The following is a 22,401-nucleotide window of genomic DNA, read 5'->3' on the forward strand; positions in this document are numbered from 1 at the left end:
AATAAAAAATATGACTTCGCCAAACAATGCAGTTCTTCAGAAAAAGATGCTGCGTCCTAATTCGCCTACTTATACTATGCCCTTAAAGTATGTACTGCTTTTGTTATGGAAAATATACATTTTAGTGCGTAGTAAAACTGTATGCACGCACTGGGACATACAGTACTAACGCGAAACAGAAGTGGCAGTTGTTGCCTAGACGACACTGTGATCCTTAACTGTCACAAAATCAAAATACAGCTCTTCCTTGCATTTAAGTATTTATTAATTCATTATTTTGTGTGTAAAGTTTACTGTATACTGTATTACATTTATTCATTTAGCGAAGCATCTTTTATTTAATTTTATTAATGCAGTGTAGCGTCCCTGAACTCCGCCCTCATCAGCCGTTAAGTGTTCATGGATTCACACTTTGAATTTTCACCGGAAACAGTAGACCATCCAGGTACTTTGGGAATACATTTCAGCATAATATGATTTGGGACATACTGAAGTTTTGTCCCAAATGACATACTATACACTATGCACTAAAACTATTCACTATGCACTGAACCATGTAGTGTATGGATTTTAGAGGGGTAGTATCGTCCCAAATGGAATACTAAACGTCTTTATACTAACCGGAAGTATATCGGTTTCCCAGACGTCATTCGCACGGCACAATGCGTGTGAATAGAAATCAATTCGAACGTTGTACATTTAATGTCGTTTTCATCTGTTTGCCCAACATAACTTTAGTCATCATCAGACGGAAGCGTTATCACTCTGCAGGAGAGTTTTGCTTGAGCAGCGTCTGATAGCCCCACCTCACAACATTCCGATACGTTAGCGAAACTGCGACCGTTGCGTGCGTGAAGTGTCCACAGTTCCACACTTCATATTTTCGGTTGAAAAAGTGCATCATCAGGGTACTTGAAGTGCACTTCTTTTTTGAGAATTTTAATGTGAACACACAACTCACACTATTTCTACTACAAAATAGCGTAGAATAGTGCATAAGTGCGCGATTTGGGACCTATTTTCGAATACTGTACTATTTAGGATGGTTAGTATGCAAATTGGGACGCAGCTACAATCAACAAAGCGGTTGCCAAGCAACACAGATGCAGCAACATACAGTTGCACATTTATACTAGTACTAGTAGTCAGCTGTATGTTTGTGGGAATTTGACAATGCCTTAGAAAACGACACAACTAATCAGAATCAAGAACCAGTACTGTTTTATAATGGACGTTTTGTCACGATACTGTCTGAGATGGACATTCTCTCAGGAATATACAAAAAATATTCTGCGATATGATTTGTTTAATAAGAGGTACATTTTTATTAACATACAATATAATAATAATATAACTCTAATATAAACATGAAACTCTTAATAATATACAGTATACATAATAATATAAACATGAAACATCCTTTTTATCCCAATTGGGTCATCCAAAATAAAATAAAATAATAAACAAAACAAAACAAATAAATAGGTCACACATGCGATCAAAAGAATTTTCTCCCAATTGGGTCATCCAAAAATAAACTAAAATGATAGTAAATATTATAAAATATATTTGTAAACTTAACGTCTGTGACGTCACCGGATGTTGCTCAACTCATTATTTTGTTTGAGAAAAATAGCACTAGTTAAATTGCAAAAGGTTTCTGACAATTTAAGCTAAATATAAAGTAACTTGGACTTTTGTAAGTAGCTTATAGTGTAGCTACCGTAACTACTTATTCAAAAGAGCAGCAGACACATTACATAGTACATCAAAATCCTTTATTTCCAAAGAGCTAGGTAAATCCTGCAAGACCGTTGAAAATAAATGTACTTCCTCTTAAAATTATTCTCTCTGTACTTTACTCCAACAATGGTCAACTTTGTGGCTTTGGCAGTCCAGCCGAATGGATGAAGCTATAACTTCAGCCTGCAAAGTCTATTAAGTTCTTATTGATCCAACCATTAATGATGATATAAATTCATCGCTGGAACAAAAAAAGTGCTGACCGAACAACGGTTGCGCTAAATGACGAGCATAAAATACCGTCAGCACGCCGCGGCTTGGCTCGCTGTTCCACAGACCTCCTTCGATTTATACGCTCCTCTATAGTCTGAAACATAGCATGTTAAAGAACAACCACTGCCCCTCGGGCAGTTTAATCTTTGGTTTTTTCATTCTACATCCTGTCCATCATTTTATCCCCTAAGCACCGTCAGGGACAAGAGTGGAAATATCCCCCCTAAAGACATGCTTCATGTCACACGGGGGCTATTGCCTGTTCTCTAATCCACCTATCAGTCACCGTGACAGCATCAGGACCGCTGTGAGAAGCAATATGCACAGGTCAAGGCGGTAGTGTGGTTTCAATGGACCACCACCTGTTATAGAGCAGCCTACTTCTTTAATGTCCTCCTTTAGTGTGGCCTAAAAGGGAAGTGAACATGTTTTTGTCTGATGCTTATTTTTAAACCATTGAGCGATGGTTTTTAATGTGGATCTGCTATTTCATTTCAAATGCAATTGTATGTTGTGTAAATGTCAGCCTTTTTAATGTGCGAGGTCATTTTTTATATCACTAATGATGTGTTTGTTCTTGGTCAATGCGTTGTTTGCTTCAGGTTGTTTAGGAAAGCTGTATGCGTTGTACCATTATCTCACTCGTTTTCATTTAAATAGATGTATAAACAAGCTCTCTTTTATATTCATATTCATGCATTCGATATCTATTTTTGTCTGTTCCTTTCGCTCTGGCTCTTTGAAATGTGTCCGTATGTGAAATTAAACTTCAGTTTCTATAGCCAGACGGCTCTAATCTCAGTCTCCCACAAGGATGGCCTTTATCAGTCTGACATTCCCTGACAGACCTCAGACAGTCCCACCCATATGTAGAAATGTCTATAGAGGAGTTATTCACAAGTGCCTGAGTCAGTCTAATGCCTCTCATTCGGTTCTATTTTGCGAGTCTCTAAAGTTTGCAATGCTTAATTTTGCTAAATTTGTATTTTTCTGATTTACGCTAAACTGTTTAAGTATTGCACCCAGTCTACAGTGGAATTCTATAAAACTAGTAGGCTCCTTGCATTATCAGTATTTGCGACATTATATCCGTATTTGTAGTTTTTGAAGTGTAGACAAACTTGTTGATTATAACTGGAGCAGACTAGGGCTTCACGATTATGCGAAAAGAAACCGCACGCAATTTGGAATATTGTTATATGCAGCTGCATCCGAAAGCCAGAGGGCGCTCTCGCACAGAAACTCCAATGCTCCATAGAAGAAGTACCACACGTATAAGTACCATGCGCAGTGCTTTCAGATGGAGCAGCATTTCCGACAGATCACAGAGCCGTGCTTCGCGAACAAGCTGCGCATAAAACATAATCGCAGCCTTTGCGATTTCACGATCGCGATAGCCACATCGATTTAATCACGATTTGTATGGGAATTGCGATTAATCGTGCAGCCCTAGAGCAGACTAGTTTTGCCATTGCCATACAGTGTAGATTGACCACTAAAATATTAGTATTAGACCGCTACTATTGGGCAATAAAATAATCTTACAGATTATTAGCTTTGAGATTTAGTCAGTTAACAGGAAATTGTGTTCTTGCATGATGTCAGATCTACAGTACAGATTGAATTAGTGAATGGCATTACTGTATAGCCATGCTCTTTAGATTTTGGTGTCTGCACCCCCATTACAAAAACCATATTGAGCACTATAAAATGTATGCGAATCAGTGTTTTTGACATTTGTCAGATCTTGTATAACACTTTGAGTTCTTTCATCCCAATCTCTGTAGGTCCGGAAGGATTGGGCTTCACAGTTGTGACCAGAGATTCTTCAGTGCATGGACCCGGCCCCATCCTCGTCAAAAACATCTTACCCAGAGGAGCTGCTGTTAAAGATGGCCGCCTGCAGTCGGGTGACAGGATCCTGGAAGTGAGTCTCAGATGACAAAGCTGTTTTGTTCTAATATTTTGATGTGGAGATGTGCATAAAGAACCCCGTTGTGATTCACACTCAAAATTCACAATATTTGATTTTAAGATCCACAGAAGTGACTTGAAATCAACCGCTTTGATGTAATTTCCTCTAAAACAGGAGGTTAGGGTGGGATTGAGTGGCTCTTACCCTTTATACAGTAAATAGCCAGTAGCGGGGACGGACTCTAGATTCTAGAGAGCTTTTGATTGGTCAGGAATAATTGATGAGAAGCTGAAGTGCAGAATGATGTCATAAAACTTGTTGATTCATTTTAGGGTAAGTTTTGAATGCTCATATCTTCCAAATAAATACATTGTGTAAATGTTTTGGATCACACTAGTTACAGATATCCTTAAGGCTAACATATACTAAATTTTTTTATTTTTTATTTGCTTTCATGGCGACTTTAACACGGTCAGTTCAATTCACATTTATTTGTATATTGCTTTTTTCAAATGTCAATTGGACAATACGCAGTTTTATGCATGTATGTTACATTATGTTACAAAACAAACCTGAATAATCTTTAATTAAGAGGTGACATTAAGACACAAGCAAGAATTAATTGTAGGATCTTACAGTTAGCTAAATAAATGTGCATTTTAACACGATTGCAACCTGATCGTAGATATTACTATTTATCTAAAATGTGTTTTTTTATATACATTTGACAGTTTTGTACGACACGTAGAGGATAAGCATAAACCTACAGGTGTACATAGACTTTAAATGAACACAGACAGAAAACGTTTTCATCTCATATATATGGAATCTCATATTTGTTTAGGTTATTTACCTAGTGCTTACCAAAGATGCATTTGAAACCAAGTATACATGTGTGTCCAGGTGAACGGTGTGGACATCACGGGCCGTACTCAGGAGGAACTGGTGGCCATGTTACGCAGTACTAAGCAGGGTGACAGCGTGTGTCTAGTTGTGGTCAGACAAGAAGACATGTTCCTGCCACGGGAGCTGGTAAGAGTCGACTTTGTCTAAGCACCACAGACCCTCCATCTCTCATAAATCTACTGTACCTTCTCTTATCTGCGGCTAATAAACCGTTCTTAAACCTCTTCCTGTCTGACCCGTTTCTTCCTTTCCTGTACATAAACATCCAAAACACAACCTACTCTGTAGAATCATAAAATAACAAATGGGACAACTTGTGGATTTATAGACATGCGCAAGCAACAGCCATCACAAGGTCACAACTGCCATTTCCAATTGGGCCCTTTTTCTTGTATATCCATACTTCATAGCTTTTCATGCTTTTTTAAGCTCATTACACATTTTTTTGTGAAAATCCTGCTGGTGTTATTTGAGCTTAAGTGTTGATATGAATCGCTCCTTATGGGGTTCACACCTGTAACCTTTGAGTTTCCAGCTAGCACCTCTACACAGCTTGCGGAGCTTTGGAAAACCCTATCAAATATCCGGACTTCATAAAACGGCCTTTAAATGGCAGTATACTTCATCAGAGCCCTTCCTGTCCCTCAGAACAACAGGAAATGTAGTGACATGTTATTTGGGTCATCTGCGGTGATATCATATGTCCCTTTGTAATTTCTCTCAAGTGCCACGTCTGTCTCCAAAGCCCAACGGCTCTGTTTGCCGTCTTAGCCTGGGAAGGTCATAGTCACGCTGTAGTTCTTCAAACCTTGAGGACAGGAAGCTCCGAGTTTCCTGCTTTTGTTTCAACCCCTGTGGGGCGCGTAAGTATGCAAGCTTTTGTCTGTTAGGTTGCTCGGACTTCTTCACCTGTCACTCTCTCCCTCTCTTTGTTTTTGTCTCTTCGTCTGTTTGATTTCTTTCCCGATGAACCCCGCGACCCACAGGCCCCAGCCGACGGAGCGATGACCTCTCTCCAAACATACTTGCGCGCACCCTTCTGCCCACCTTGTAGTCTGACTTCCTGCCCTTATCCCAGCTTGTTGATTCAGCGATTGGACAGGAAGTGGCGCGGGAGGTCTGAGCGCTCCTACAGGAAGTGCCGGAGCATGCAGGGCTGTGTGAAGTCAGGGACTACAGGCGTTCAGATGTGTGCTGTCTTTTCCTGTATCTCTCACAACGTAATGCCCAACACTCCACAGTCATCCAGATTCTGGCCGATTCAGCGATTTTTGTCTGAGAACCATCCACACTCGACTGTTCCATAGTAATGCCACTCAAACGTTGCCCCTCACAGGAAATTACACACAGTACGGCTTCCACTGTCAACATCTTTCATGGATTCCTTTAGGTAAATTCACAGCTTTATGAGAGGCATTTATGACTCAGTATTTGGTTTCGGTCATTTGGTTATCTTTTTGTTTCGTAATGGTCATTAAACTTGCCCACAAAATACAGGCAAGGTAAGAATCAGATGCTGTCATGCACGAGCATTATAGCACGACAAATCATCTCTTCAGAAACAAAGCAGGGTTTAGAAATAAAAAAGATAAACTTTTGGTTAAAAATAAGCTTAAAACCGTGTTTAAACTCTCTCCTTACACTAAAGTGTGGCTGCATTTCGCGAAATCACAAAAAGACAAAGCTAAGTGTAATTATTGTGACAAACTATTATGTTGCAAGACGGGTGTCACCAGCAATATGGCAAAGCATCTCGCATCCCGAGTGCCCACACTGCCAATGCCGTCTTTTTTTTTTGCGCTATAAAGTCATCCTACCTGTTTATTTTATACTGCTACGGGAATCTGATAGTGTATTTCCGTTGTGAAATCATTCTACATATTTATTTAATACTGGTAGTACAATATGATAGGGTATTGCGCTGTAAATTATGAAATGTATGAAATTTAGATGCCTCTAGTGGTGAGGTTGCGAATTGCAACCAACAAAGCACTACAGTGGCTGACACAGAACTAAGATGTCGTCACGTTTTCGCTTCTTTGCCGAAGGAGATAATGTATTTTCGAAATGCGCTCTGTAGAGTAGTTTGTAAATAGAATTCATTCTAAGGTAATAAAAACATAACGCTTCATTTTGTAAAGTCTTTATTCACCTCTGAAGACATTGTGTATATATGTTATGTATATTATATTGCATTTCTGTCAATAGATCTTCCAAAAAATTACACATTGGACCTTTAACCACACAAAAAATTACATATAGAAAATACTGTAAACAACAACCGAAGAAAAAAAAATACTTGAAATGTACAGTAAGAAATAAGCAAAAATGTGTATTTAACCCACATAAAGAAAAGAAAATATATAAAATACTGCGATAATAAAGATGAATACAGTCAAACATGTTTTTTAAGCCACATAATAACAAAGAAAATTATTTAAACAGAAAATTGTTATTTAACCCGCATAAAAACTCAAATGAGTAAAAAAGTAACTCACATTTTTTGTTTCCAACAGAGATGGCAATATAGACCACTTCGGAAATGTAAACAACGCTGGTTCAACGATGACGAACCAGAAGAAAGTTCCAGAAGAACTTCCTGTTTCAGTTTTGTGAAACTACACAAACATTTGAACAAAACGTAACCAACATAATATTTCTAACCCGAAATGTTAAAATATTATCTTGATGATTATAATTATATATGTAAGACTTAAACAATACAATAAGAAATGAAACCGGACGTGCTTCTGAACCAGCGACTACGTTTACATGCGTAAAAATAATGTGATTATTTCAAATAATCAGAGTAAGGACTTTAAAATATGACTAAAATTAAATAGCATTTTAGTCAAAAGACTAAACCTAAATCAAAATTTGCTGTCAAAATGGACAAACCTGCAGTACAGCAGGTTCAGTTAAGCCTTAAAATGTTAAAATTCTTTATTAAGTTGTATGCGCAACAAAAAAAGTTACTGAAATTGTTAATATTTTGAAAATAAATGTTATTTGAATTTCATTTCTTTACAATATCGAGATGTATATCGTATCGTGAACCCAGCATCGAGATATGTACCGAATCGTGAGCTGAGTGTATCGTTACACCCCTCCTCATTACCCATAAACCACTAGTTTTACTTCCACCCAGTGGATTAAAACACTTCAGTGAATTAAAATCTTCTCATAAGGGCTTCCGAACGCACGCAAAATGATGCACATTATGTGCGGTGACAGATTTTATTTGGTTAGCAAACACCAGCAGGGTTTCGCAGGCGGTGTAGACATCGAGCTTTGAATCGCTAAAGAGCTTCTTTGAGTTTGCTTGACTTAGTGACTGATGGATTGACGTCTATGTGTGTGACTGTGAGATATGGTAGTCAGAGATTAATGTATGGAAAGGAGAGCTCAGAGACACAGGGAAAGATCAATATAGATACATATTGAGAGCGAAAGCTGAAAGAGTGAGTGATTAAAATGTAAAAAGGAAAAAAAAACAGTCAGGGCGATAGAAACGCTGATAAAGTGTTGACAAATGACAAGAGACAATGAGAAGAGGGTGGAGAGAGTGAAAGATAGTGACAGAGGGCATACAAAGCATCTTTCTTCAAGACACAAAGCTAAGAAAAAATATCAAACCGGCAGGAGACAGTGAAATCCAGTAAATTGAGAAACAAGGATAGACAAAAATCTAGTCTTAAAAAAGATTTCTGAACGGTTCTTTTTGGGCTGTGTGGTTCTAAAAAAAGGTTTAACATCCACAAAACCCTAATGTGGCGAAAAAGGTTATTTGCAGTAGAAAACGATTCAAGGTAAAAGTAAGAAAGAAATGGTTCTTGTAAGAACTGTTGACTCAAATATTTTTTGAGGAACCCAAAAATTGTTCTTCTGTGGCATTTCTGTGAAGAACCCTTTTTACAACTAGTCACAAACTCAAGAACCAATGAGATTTTAAGTTCTCAATCCGTTAATATATTTAAAGTTAGCACTCGACAGTGTTTGTTTTGGTTATAATCTTGTTAGATTGAGCAAATAAACGTAACATGTTAATAACTTTAACTCGCATACCTATCAGCATTTTTAAATTCTCGGGTGAACTTCTCCTTCAAAGGCATAGTTCACCCAAAAATGAAAATTCTGTCACACACCCTCATGTCAGTCCAAACCTTTATGACTTTCTTTCTTCTGAAGAACACAAAAGAAGATCTTTTGAAGAACGTTGGTAACCGAACGACAACGCTACCCATTCGCTTCTATTGTACGGCCACAAAACCAATGCAAGTCGATGGATACCGCCATTCTTCCAACATTTCAAAATCAACGAGCACATATATTGTACAATAAAAATCAAATCAAAGTATTTTTGCATTTCTTTCATGTTCATATCAATTGAAATTTTTCTGAATATGTCTGAAATGTCAACATCAGAACTCAAAGAACTGATAGCAGTTGGCCTGTATCAGATGAGTGGGGGAGATGAAGAGTTAAGATCATGTGGTGTGAACGGAGAGAGATGAACCTTTTGCCGCACGATACGCAGTCTCCGAAGGACCCACGAGGTGGTGACTTGGGCCACGTGAAGAATGAAAATAAGAATCGACAGGAGTCCTGCTTGCACTAGGTGACTTCAACACCGAGTGCCTGACGTATCTATACCTGCCAGGTGGGCGGTTTCTGAAAGACTCCCAAGCCCTTTCGCCACACACCGAGATCCTCGCACACACAGCCCTAATCTCTCTTTTCAGAAGCACGGGCGACGAATGGAAAATCGAGCATTATCTGCCGCTTCTATAGGATTCTAATGGTGATATTAGATATGACCCCACGTACAAGAGAGAATACAAAATGAGGACTCATTTCCTCTACGGTTTGTGGTGTGTTTCTGCGACAGATTAAAAGTGGAGTGACACAAGACCCTCGCGCCCCTTCGAATAGGCAGCTTTGTGTACTTCAAACAGCCGGCTGACAATGGCACCAGGCTGGGTAATAAGGGCCCTGACAAAGCTTTATCTCTTCCAGAACTCCAGCTGTGAAGACGAGAGGTTAGCGCGTGTGATAATGTTGCTGTGACAGCGTTCCGCTCTCTGGCACGTTCTACTCAGAACCAGGAAGTCGGGATGCTGGCCTCTCCGCTCCTTAATCTCATATCCAGACGTCCTTGTTACTACCTGCATTGCTTCCTCAATAAACCTTTGATGTTGATATGACCGGCGCTCTGAAGTCTCGTGGGCTTCCAGGCTCAATCTGAAGACCAATAAGTCTCGGCCTCTTTACAGGTAAATAAAGCAGCTTCCTGATTTCCAGTAGAGGACGTGATTGGAAACGTCAATCCTTTCACCGACCTCTTTGTGTTACAGCGTTCTCAGTAGTTTGCTTTCATCTTCACTTAAACAGAATCCATTTACTCGGGGATAAATTTCTCTCGACCTTTAGAACCCATTGGCTTCCTTCGAAAGGGTCGCTCTTTGTTTAAAATGTGATGCGTGTCTGTTTTTCCTACAGTTTCACCCTATGTTGGCTTTAATGATCCTGTGGCCTTAAGGTAAATGGTCCTTCCATATGCACGTGAGGGGTTAAAAGTGCACGTTAGCATGCGCGTCGTAAGCAGAGAGGTTGATCGGACGCTTGGTATTCGCGGCCGCATGCACGCGACTCTTGGAGACATGATATTAAAGGGGAAATGTATTCGGCACTTAGTGAAGAGGTAACTGGCTTTGATGAAGGGCTCAGGGTATTTGTTGATGCTCAAACCTGATTATGATCGGGGTATGTGCTCCATTTGGCGAAATTAAGTCCATACTGATGGGTTTGTGTAGTGAAAGCTGGAGAAAGCCACCCAAACGGTGCATATACAGCACTGACAGAACTATCAGAGAGAGAGAGATGTTAAATTATAGCAATATCATACAACCTATTATGTAGGATAGTATTAGAAAGGCGCAGACATGGGTCTTTTGAAAAACTGCACTACTGTATATTTACAAATGTAACGTTCAAATCATCCCAGATTTGACTTCATATACACAATTAAACCCAAATGATAGTCAAGCATGTCAATGACAATCTCATTAGTTCTTGATTTCTCTTGAACACACAAGTTACGGAACACATGAGAACAAATGAGATTCTACGTAACTGACACAGCCCTGACCTGTCTGTTACACTAATAAGCTACATATGCTCAAAATAGTTCTTACTTCAGAAGACATACGTTAAGCCACTGGGGTCATTTGGATTACTTATATCATGTACTCATTTGCTTTTTTGGGAGTTGCCATTTTGAGTCTCGTATGAGAAGATATGAGGGGATTTTAATGCAAAAATATGAGTTTGTGTAAGGAAGGTTTGTGAAAGAAAGTCATACATCTGGGATGACAGGAAGGTAAATTGTGAGAAAATGTTCATACTTTGGTGAACTTTTTCTTTAAGCTGCATTAACCAAGTTATTTTGGACAATAACTAACTTATGTGTTTTTTTAAGTTAATAAATAACAACAAACCAACATTTAATCTTAAGGTAGTGTGGACAAATTTGCATCCGTTACTTGCATAGATTTGTTTTCTATTTAACACGAGAACCGCCAGAGTTTCGCTGTATACCTAAAACCGCCAGCGGGTAAAATTGACCCATGCACATAAATAATGTTTTGATATGGCTAAAAAAAATATTATGTCACTGTTTTGTGTGACTGTCATCACAAAGTAATGCCTATAGACATAACATGATTCTTTTTAGTCATCAGTTTGTTTTTGTGCTGTTGTTTTATGTTCAGAGCTAAAGTAAGAAAATCACTTTTCAAAGAAAATCACTTTTCTCTGCGGTATAATAATTGATGCAACGACAAATTCAAGCGCACAGTTTCACCTAAATAATTATTCATTTCTTTAGTTATATCATTTATAAGTCGGACAAGAATAAGGCATGAAGTCAATTTGACGGAGCGTATGGGTATAAATGCCCCGCTTTTAATCTGGTTTTATCTAAACAATTTTTAACAACAGGAGGTTGTAAATAACACAATTTTAGTAAAAGTCAATGACTGGGAGACTTGGATACTTTATTGAAAATCGGTTATGTACATTTGAAAAAACATCCACGGGTAAATTTTACACATCATGTAAAATGTTTATAAACTGTAATATCGCTGCTGTCCTTCTTAAACCTTGTATCTTCATATTTCGTAATTTGTCATTTTTGGCATATACAATATCATTATTATTAGTCACCCTTTATGTTTGCAAATCTAACCAATAGACGGTTTCAAAGCAACAGCATAAACAAACGTTACTGCGCATGTGCGCAATTGTGGATGGAACTTAACCTCCGGTACACAATTGCAAACAACGGAGTGCCTGTAGATGATTTTTGATAACAAGCAAAAGAAACCGAGAAGAACAGTTACTTGGCTAAACTTGCCTTTCCAATATTTTGAATTTAGACTGCGATACCAGGCTCAACCACTAGATGTCAATGTCCCATATGTTTTCTTTAAATGCGACAAAGTTACACGACCTATGTTTATTTAATAAAATGAACATACAACAGAATTCAACAAATCGTTTATTTGATATAATTATTATACAGTTAAATAAGAATAAAAACAATATTAATATAAATTAAATTAAATATAAAGAATTATATTATTAGCCACTAGCCAGACCGATAAACAAACACAGACCGGAAGTTAACGTCCGTCCAGGTGCCTATAAAAAGTATTAGAAAGTTCTCGTCAACTTTGACAACATAGTATTTAATAATAATTAAAGAAGTACAGTGTTTTTTCTTTCTTTCCTTTTCTTGAAAATCATCACATTTTGACACCCAAGGTTTCAGAAGGACAGCGACGATATTTATATATTCTTTCGCTATTGAAACCCGCACTTAATTTTGAGAGTGTCGGGCTCTATTTTTTAATCTTTTGCAAGTATCCGATTTTTGTATCCAATGTGGCAAGAAAAAAGTATGCGCTTTGGGTGGCATTGGGTACAAGTGTAATGGTTGTATAGCTCTTTCCAACACCTTCCTCTGCCATCTGCTGCACTCTCTAAATGCATGTATAGAGTGTATTACAAAGACATCTCGCCATCACTACACACGCGCGCACACACCATACCGCTCAATTCACCACCTGCTCACTGCTGAAAGGTGGCAGAGTGCTTCCGAAATGAAAGAATCATTTCTGAAGCCCGCTGGAGCACACAATGTGAGCTTACTCTCTCCCCGTTTTATTCCCCCCCTCCCTGTCAGAACTGGGCCTTTGATCCATACCCAATAAAAGCCTCGGTGGGTTTGAGTCATGTTCTTGTGTATTCAGAGGATTTGATTATCAGCAAATCAGCATCGTAGGAGATCTGCTATGCTCTCCACACAAAACCCAACCGAGCGTTTCGACTGTCGACAGCTCGCAAACTAAAAGAGAACAGTTTCTTTTCGTGTTCTCCAGAGCTTGTTTGCCGTCATTCCTTTGACATCACCATGACCTCACCGGCTCAACACGAGCTGATACCCATCTGGCCCCATGTCTTCACGTCTGACACACTCGCGCACGATCCTCTTATTCCCTAAGAACCCGAGCATGCCGGACGGCCGGTCGGCTTTCCGATGTGTTTATCCAGGATTAAGTCATTCTTCCAGACCCGCTGCAGTTAATACCAGCCCAGCTGCACTCATTTATGGAGTTGGATGTGTTTTGCATAATATCTAATACTGTTTCAATTATGGAAGGCGGTAATAAGACTCTAATACAATATTTCTTATTTTTCCAGTTTGGATGTGAACGACAGTGCTATACTTTTCACTGGTTGTTAATGAAGTTAGACTTTGTGCGATGCGAATGGAAGTGCCCTCAGGCAAAGAAGACCGCTGGAATTTTCTTACACCTTGCGAGAGCGCGGAAGCTCATTTCGCTTGTTGTTTGCGAGCAGAACGATTTAGCTGGCTACGTTGGCATGTTTGATACCGCATTTTAGAATTTACTACCCACCCTAGTGCATGAAGGAAATAAGATCATGCGCATTCATTCGGTATCAAATTTGAGGACTGAGGCCAAGGAAAGTGTTTTTCCATGAAATGAATTTATATTTGGTAGATTTGCTGAATCAACCGCATCCAAAACATTAGAATTCTATCTTTTTCCCTATGAGTGGGAAAATATGACCCATTGTGCACTTTTATTCATTGCTGAATTCTCCGTGTGGAGGGAGTTCTTTCAATGTATGTGTAAATGTGTCTGTGTGTGCTGGGAAATGCAGTCTGTGATGGCTCCACTTTGACAGGGCCGGTTTGGGACATAAGTGTACGAACAGCGAGCCATGTTGAAGGAATTTGTCACCCAAAACCTGAAGAGTTTGATATTATTGTCTTTGCAAACTTTTTTTAATGGAACGTGCAGTTATTGAAATAAATATTATCTGGGTACTCTTGTTTATGTAATGAAAGTAAGTGAGATCAAGCTCCAAAATGACATAAACACTATAAAATCCCATAAATGTGTGCGTTTTTTTTTTTTTTAATTGTATTTCTTTTTATATCTTGTTTTTTATAGTTTATATTATATTCTTGTTTCACTTAATTCTTTTTATTTTATTTGAGTATATGTTTATTTATTTTTATATCTTGTTTTTTATATTTTTTATTTTATTTTAATATCTTTTCATTTTTATTTGGATCATATTGGTTTGTAAGGTTATTAAATAACTGGCTGAACTGATCCTTTAACGTTACCTCGACTGTGTGTTATACCACAGCTACCGACTCTCGCCATTACAACTAAACATTTACCTTTGTTTTTTTTTTGACATGGCAGCGACATCAAATGAATCAATTTGGCTCTTGTTTAACATCACATCATTGATTGTCTGGAAGTGCTCACTGTGTCTCTCTCTCGCTCTCTCTTTGTTCCTTCCTGTTACCATTACACAACACCCTTTTTTGTCTTTTTTTTAGTTGGTTCAATGCTAAAGAAGCTGAAGTGACCATTAAAGCCAAGTGTGTGTTTGCTGTCGCGCGGCCTGCCGCTTTAACTCTCTGTCCGGCCTTGATTCTTGATTTCCTGAGACCCTGTGGGCAAACAACATGGGGGAAGTTTGGGCAGATCAATGACGGAGAGCGCCAGTGAAGGACACCATGTTTCCTCTTCCTCGGTTGGATCGGTCTGTGTGAAACAGCATTGAGCAGAAATGGATGGCAGGGGATCAGGCACCATGACCCTGAGACTTCCTTTAGCTTTCTTTTCCTTGTTTACAGGTGATGCAAGCGATCTGTGTAACAGATATCATCCTGCACATACTGTATATATTAGTGCTGTCAATCGATTAAAAAAAAAAATCAAATTAATCACACATTTTCTGTGATTAATCACGATTAATCGCACATAACAATAATATTTTAAAATATACTTTTACATTTTAATAATTTCACATTTAATCTTCAAATTCATGTAGAAACAACATATTTCTTTAACAGCGTCATTTTATGAATGAAAGAAAACATTTTGATATTAGTACTGTAACTGATGTCTCTATTAAATTGATTATTTTAACATTAATTATAGCCATTCAACAGTATAATTGAGAGCTATCATGAAATATACAGAAATTGAAGGAAGTTCTCAAACACTTTACAGTCTTTAATGCTAAATTATCAATTAAATGCAGAAGAATTCTCATTAAAGCTACAAAATCACATTGATTTCTTCTTTTATTTTGTTCTTTGATTAACATTAGTGACAGGAGTCACAGCAGCACGTTTAAGAACGTGGCCCCTTTAAGAGCTGTCTCAGTACGCAGATCTGACCGTCACCGCACTCCTGTTTTCACAACTCTTTGCATTCATTTAAGATTTTATTTTACACTTTGAAGTCTGTGCTTAAGAAAATTCTAGACAAAACGGGCTTTCTGACATAATCTTGTGTGGTTTTATCCATTCAAGCACGAAAGAGAACTTAACACGGATGCGCTGTCTGACAGAGATTCACCGACGCAGCCGTTACTGTACACACCAGACTGGACCTCGCGTTGCGTTTTGCTGCGTCCCACAGTTTAGAAGCGGTCTATCTTCATTGAACGCGTCAAAGCAACTGTTTCAAATCGCGCTTAAGTGGTTTAAAAGCCTGTACATGAATAAGAGCGTGATTACATAATGTAACGCTAGACAAAGAATGTCAAAACAAATGGATGCTGCGTTAATTGCGTTACATATTTTTCACGCGTTAATTTGAAAAAATTAATCGCATGCGTTAACGCGTTAACATTGACAGCCCTAGTATATACTGTATACTGTATATATGCAAACGAAAATTAAAATTCAGTTTGCTGTGTGCACATAAAAACAAACTTAATATATGGGGAACAAATCATTTTTAGATGAATTAAGATAAATAAATGAATATCGAGTTCTTTCCTTGCCTACCTAAGAAACATTTTAGGCATCATAGGAATGGGATAGCTCACTGATGATGGTTTCCTCAATAAGTAAATGTCTCGTGTCAACTTGAGGAATTGTTTTAATCAGATCAGTATGTTGATACATATACATAGAAATAATTGACGAACGTTCCCAAAATTCTCTTATGAGGTTTCATTTTTAGATAGATGTCTATGTAGACAACTCGCACCGTTTTAAAACCAAGCTTGATTGTCTGACTGCGTTTATGCATTAGTTTTGCTTGATCCTAATGTGTCGATAAACCTGCGGGACGGTGATTAACAGCAGCAGGCGTGTCAGACTGATGAATCGGAGCATGCCAGCTTTTCTCTGGCTGGATAAGAAGGAAGACTGCTGAGTAGTATTGGAGCCCATTAACAGGACTGATACATGGACTTTCTCAGCAGGACGCGATGAGGTTGGCTCAGGTTTTCCTGCCGTACAACACCTCGTCTGATTTCATTGTTGTTCTCTGGAATGCAGAGGAATAAAACGTGAGGAGTTATGATCTCATGTTGTAGAAACATGTGTCCACAATCCTCTGGTTTTGTTGTTCCAGAGCATCTTGACGCACGCATCCACGCCACAACTTCAGTTTTGCTCGACTGACGTGCGTGTCGTCAAGCATCTGTCTGCTGTTTTGATTCCTCATGCATTTTCAGTAATACCTCCGTGGCCGACCAGAAAATCATTACTCCCCAGGTGGGTATGGCATACATCACATGTAATTGACAGTTTGCCACAGAAGGCTTTTTGCGGTGTGTGTGTTTGTTTGTGGGGTGAGGTTTGTGCTCAGGAGGAGGCTTTGTTTACTGTGGCCATTGTAAAGCAGTCACTCATGGAGACCATTGAGATCCGGTGGCATCCCGGATCCCTGGAGAACCTTCCCACTTCCTCTTCCTGTGCATGCGTACGCACACCGTCTCTCTCCCTGGGGCTCAATACTTCTGAAGACCCGACTGTTCATCCACAAACAATAGAGACAGAAGACCAAATGTGTTTGCGAGAGAAAGACCGAGAGAGCTCGTGAAAGCCGGCGCGATTTCCTGAACGAACAGCTGTGTATCTGCTCAACTTTAAGCCCTCAGAATGTCATTCGCCGCCGTACCTATAGATGACGGATGTCCATCTGCTGCGGCTGATGACATCATGCATCTTCTTCATCATTAAGATGCTTCCACAGCGTAGGAACAGATGTTGCAAATGCAGATTAGGCAAAGCCCGGATAAGACATATAGGTGTTGCTTATTCAAATACTTACGCCCTTTGTCAAAATTGCAGTTTGAATGACTTTGCCTGTCATTATGGCTGAGGCAATAAAGCTTATTGGAGATTGATGTCTCATCTAGCACTGGAGACATATGTCTCCTATACAGACACGCAGGGAGTGCAAGCTGAGTGATAAACCCCGGTCTAACCCGGGGAAACAGCTTAAAGAGATACGATGTGGCATTTTTATGCAGAGCGGGGTCCTGGCAGGGGGCTTGGCTGTGAAATATCACGACACGTAGCATACAGAAGCGCTGCTAGCTGTACACACAGCGGGCTTGAGCGCTTTGATTTCCCCAGCTGATAGACTCGGTATGTTTTTAGAGCTTTGTCTTCAGCCTGATCCCTTCACGTGTACAGTTTGCAGCTCACCGCAAACTTGCGTCGAGTTCACTTGGCTTTGGTAACTCAAACACGTATCACTATACACTTAAAAAACGATTTAGGCACTTCCTATATCTGACACCAAGTATTATTCCCTTTCTTTAAAGTGAAAATGATTGATATTTTACAAGTCTATTAGAAAATAGTATCATCTATGAGCATTACTTTAGTGTGACTAATAACGATTACGTTAGTTTGTCCAGTTTAGTTCGTCCATCTCCTAGAATGCTGTACATGCGACTGTATGATGAGAGGAAATGTAGACTTCTGCTTAGACTACTTATGCTTAGTATGTTTTGAATTTCATACTGTTGGTTTTTAAATGAGTTTTTGTTTATATTGATGGTTTTAAGAGGTTACCATTGCACTGAAGAGTCAAGTTGAAACTTAAATGAAAATTCTGTCACCATGGGTGCCACCGTTGTTCGGTTACCAACATTCTTCAAAATATCTTTTTTTGTTGTTCTGTAGAAGAGAGAAAGTCTTACATGTTTAAAATGACAAGAGGGTGAGTAAATTATGACAGAATTTTCATTTTGGGGTGAACTATCACTTTAAATTAAAGGGGTCATATGACAAGGCTAAAACTAATATTATCGTTTATATTAATGTTAATATTATGTGTATACACAATTTAAGGTTCAAAAACGCTGTATTTTCCACATACCCTGCATGTTTGTATCTCCTCTTTGCTCCGCCTCTCTGAAACGCGCTGATTTTTTACAAAGCTCATGGCTCTGAAAAGCGAGGTGTGCTATGATTGGCCAGTTAACCAGTGCAAGTGATTGGTCGAATACTGCAAGCGTGTGACGGAAATGTAACGCCTCTTACCATATTTGGAACATCAGGTTCCTCTTCAATAGTACTGACAGGTACACCCACCTTACTTGCGTATACATTTGGGCGGTCTTAGTCAAATCAGACCACCAACTGACTTAGATTTGTGGGGGTGTGGTTACACGAGGCGTTTCAGGCAGGTCTGGGTGAGCATTCGCTTTTAGATAGAATGCATCTTTTGTTCTGACACTTTAATTTTTGCAAATGTACGTGTCTAATACATGCATGGGCAACTTATAACACACCAAAGACACAGAAAAACACGTATTCGCGCCATATGACCCTTTAAGGACAGGCTCATTGAATGTATATACAACACGAATAATACAACATAATAACGTACAATAAACATCATTGTGCATTGTTTATTTTAAAAAGTACAGTTTTGTGTAAATACTTTGCATGATTCATCCTTTTTTTGTGTATTTGATCAAAATAAATTGCAAACAATTTATATTTTATTCAATAATTGTTTTTTTATGAAAACCCTGCCCTGAAATGCACCTAGTAGAAATTTAAGGGATAGTTCACCCAAAAATGAAAATTCTGTCATCATTTACTCACCCTCATGTAATTTCATACGTGCATAAATTACTTTTTTCTATTGAACACAGAGAAAGATATTTGGAAGAATGTTAGTCATTTTCAGTTCTGGGACATCATCCACGACCATAGTAGGAAGACTTAAATGGTAGTCAAAGGTGCCTCATTTGCCTAAAGGTGCCTAAATTCTTCGAAATATCTCTTTTTGTGTTTAACAGTGGTACATCATCCTAAAATGGTCCCAGAACTTAAAATTGCTCAAATTCTTCCAAATATGTTTCTTTGTGTTCAACAGAACTAAGAAATGTATACACATTTAAATGTTTAATGATGACAGAATTTTCGTTTTTGGGTGAACTATCCCTTTAAGTCCAATGAGTGTAGCTCACACTTGATCACTGGTGGCTTGTGTAGTCATAGCATTGTTGAAATGTAGCATGCGTCAGAGTAATTTAACATGATTTCGATCCCTAAATAAATACTTTTTGTAATGGATTTATCCTTACTTGTGTGTTTGAAGTTTCGACACTTAAAAGCCGGTCACTCTGGCATTTGTGTGTAAGTTTCAAGGCTTTAGGTTTCAACTCAAGGTTAAATTCCTAAAATCCCTCACTTTTTCTGCTTACAGTCAGTTGCTGAGCTGAGCGTTCGTTTGCGAGTGTGTGACACTTATACTTCCAAAACCCACAATCCCTCAGTAAACAGAGATAAACCAGGCCTTGCTGACCCACACACACTCAGCCTTAGCAGCCCTTCTCAAACCTCTCACGGTTGGTGTTGGTTGCAGGGATTCATCACGTTTCTCATACGGTGTCTGCTGAGATGGAGACACATTTACACTTTGCATTTGTCAACATGTATACATGAGCGTAAATCAGCATGACCGGACAGTCTTTGGGATGTGTGAGGAATGTTGGGATTCCAGTAGCATTGTTTCCATAAATGGACAGTGTAAGAAGATTTTTGTAATATTGTGAATGTCAGAGAGTATGCTTGCTTGGTAAATTAAACGTTTTTTAAAGAGCAAGGATAATCTTTTTTTTTAATATGCTCTCTTTAATATATTCAGAGATGATTTAAGATCCTCAATTTGCAAAATGTTTCAGATGTGCCATTAGACAATCTGCCGTCTGTCTTTCCTCTTTCTGACCTACACCGTTCCGTTATATAGATCAAATTCAAACTTTTTTCAGACCTTTTCTTTAAACCCATTTTCTCCTTCATTTGCTCTCCTCCGTCCTTCTCTTGAAATGAAAGCCTGACAGAAAAGCCTGTTTCCTTGGCGACAAAAATTATTTTCGCCATCCAGTTGCAATAATGTAATTTTTCTCCCGGTTTTATTAACACTCATTTTAAAACAAACTTCAGCTGCCGAGATGTCCAGGTAATTTTAGCATTATTACAGGAAGCAGACAAAGAGAAAAGAAAGGAAATGGGCAAAAGCGGGGAGTAAGAATGCTGGGGCGTGGGGGGGGTGTGGTGGTGAGCGTTTGGACCCTATAATGGAGAATGGATTATGTTTCTAAATGACCCCATTGCTTTCACAGACAGAGAATAGGCATGAAAAGGTTGAGCTATTCTCTGCTATAATGGTGGGCTTTTTATTTTGGAATGAAATGACCTCTCTTCATCCTCATCTTTTTCTCTCCCATCATTGTTGTTTTCCCTCAGAAAGAGGAGCAGGCACGTTTGCTCTGGTCTGAAGACGGGAAGGAGCAGCGGATGTTTGAGGTCCCTCTCAATGACTCTGGATCAGCTGGGTTAGGGGTCAGCCTGAAGGGTAATAAGTCTCGAGAGACCGGCGAGGACTTGGGCATCTTCATCAAGTCCATCATCCATGGAGGAGCAGCTTTTAAGGTACCACCGCACATTCACATTTGCCAGATGGAGTTTGTGGCTCTCAGTCAAAGTCTGTTAGCCTGGAGGCCATCTGGATTCTCGTGTACTCTTGAAAGTTGACTAAATTATGTATGCGTTTAAAATTTTGTCCAGGAATTTTGATTGCTTATTTTGTACCCAGGGAGGTGAATTCATGATTTTGTTCAATAAAACGTTCTCCGTAATAACAACATCCTTTCCACCTTATACCTCCTTCCACAGTACTAAATTGCAAATCATGGTGTTTCTGAGCTATGACATGAAATGAATATTTAAAGAATATTTTTTAAATAAAAAGACACCAGTCTCAGCCGGGAGGGCCAGTTCTCCTCTGACACATTACAGCTGCAATATAAACAAGAAACTAATATTGATTGAGGTTATCATTATTCATACACGAAATAATTAAACGAATACATAAAAAAGGGAGTATATATTAAAACGGGAAACAACTTTGCTTGACGAGCCATTTCATTGGGTCTTGAACATAACAGTGACAGCTACAAAATACACACCATAAACAAATGTACACTCCCTTATGAAAACTAACTATGGTCTTATTATAGTAGAGGCGTAGTAACCATAGTTTTTTTGGCAGCCCAATGCTACCAATGCTGTGATTATACTATGGTTAGTGTAGTAAAACCATGGTAAGTTTTCATAAGGGCTGCTGCACTTACAAAGCATACATTTAATTCCATACGGAACACAAATCTCATACTTTACTTTTCTTAACGCTTTTTTAACAAACTGTTTATTATTTATTTTAGTCAGTTAGTTGGTTGGTTAGTTTTTGCCCAAAAGAATGTTGTCAAAAATGTAAAAACTTATTGAAAGTGCTAAAGTGGTCAAATGGTGTCTTTTCTAGTAATATTATGACGGGGACAGTGATGAAGACCTAGAGTATGTCCTCACGGTGTTAAATAAGGCTTCAGGGTTGAGACTGTAAATAGGTCATGATACCCTATTAGCTGCATTACGCATGTGTTTGGCTTCCCTTGACCTCTGACCTCTGTTCCACCCAGTGAGGTTTAATGTGACCTCGACAGAAGGAATGTCAGTAGGGTGCTGATTGGATAGGTCTGTCCTCTCTGTTCTTTACATTCTTTTTTTAGTTGCACCTGTTTCTTTAGTTTTACATGAAGTCACACGACTGTTAGGATGTACGTTGGGCCTCTCTTGGTAAAAATGACATTATTTAATGGATTTTTGCAGGTTTTCGGAGATTTGA

At 38.7% G+C, this 22,401-nt stretch overlaps 1 protein-coding gene across 1 annotated transcript in view; it reads left to right on the top strand.

The window, feature by feature from the left end:
• The window catches only part of LOC130555540 (partitioning defective 3 homolog B-like), a gene marked incomplete at its 5' end in the record, with an annotated part of 193,496 nt that overhangs the window by 1,734 nt on the left and 169,361 nt on the right, over nucleotides 1–22,401 (top strand). Inside the window, 3 exon segments of the mRNA XM_057335833.1 lie at nucleotides 3,804–3,943; nucleotides 4,835–4,963; nucleotides 20,964–21,149. Coding sequence (XP_057191816.1) covers nucleotides 3,804–3,943; nucleotides 4,835–4,963; nucleotides 20,964–21,149 — 455 coding nt within the window.

This window comes from Triplophysa rosa, linkage group LG6 (genome assembly GCF_024868665.1).
Source record: "Triplophysa rosa linkage group LG6, Trosa_1v2, whole genome shotgun sequence".
Taxonomy (NCBI): Eukaryota; Metazoa; Chordata; class Actinopteri; order Cypriniformes; family Nemacheilidae; genus Triplophysa; species Triplophysa rosa.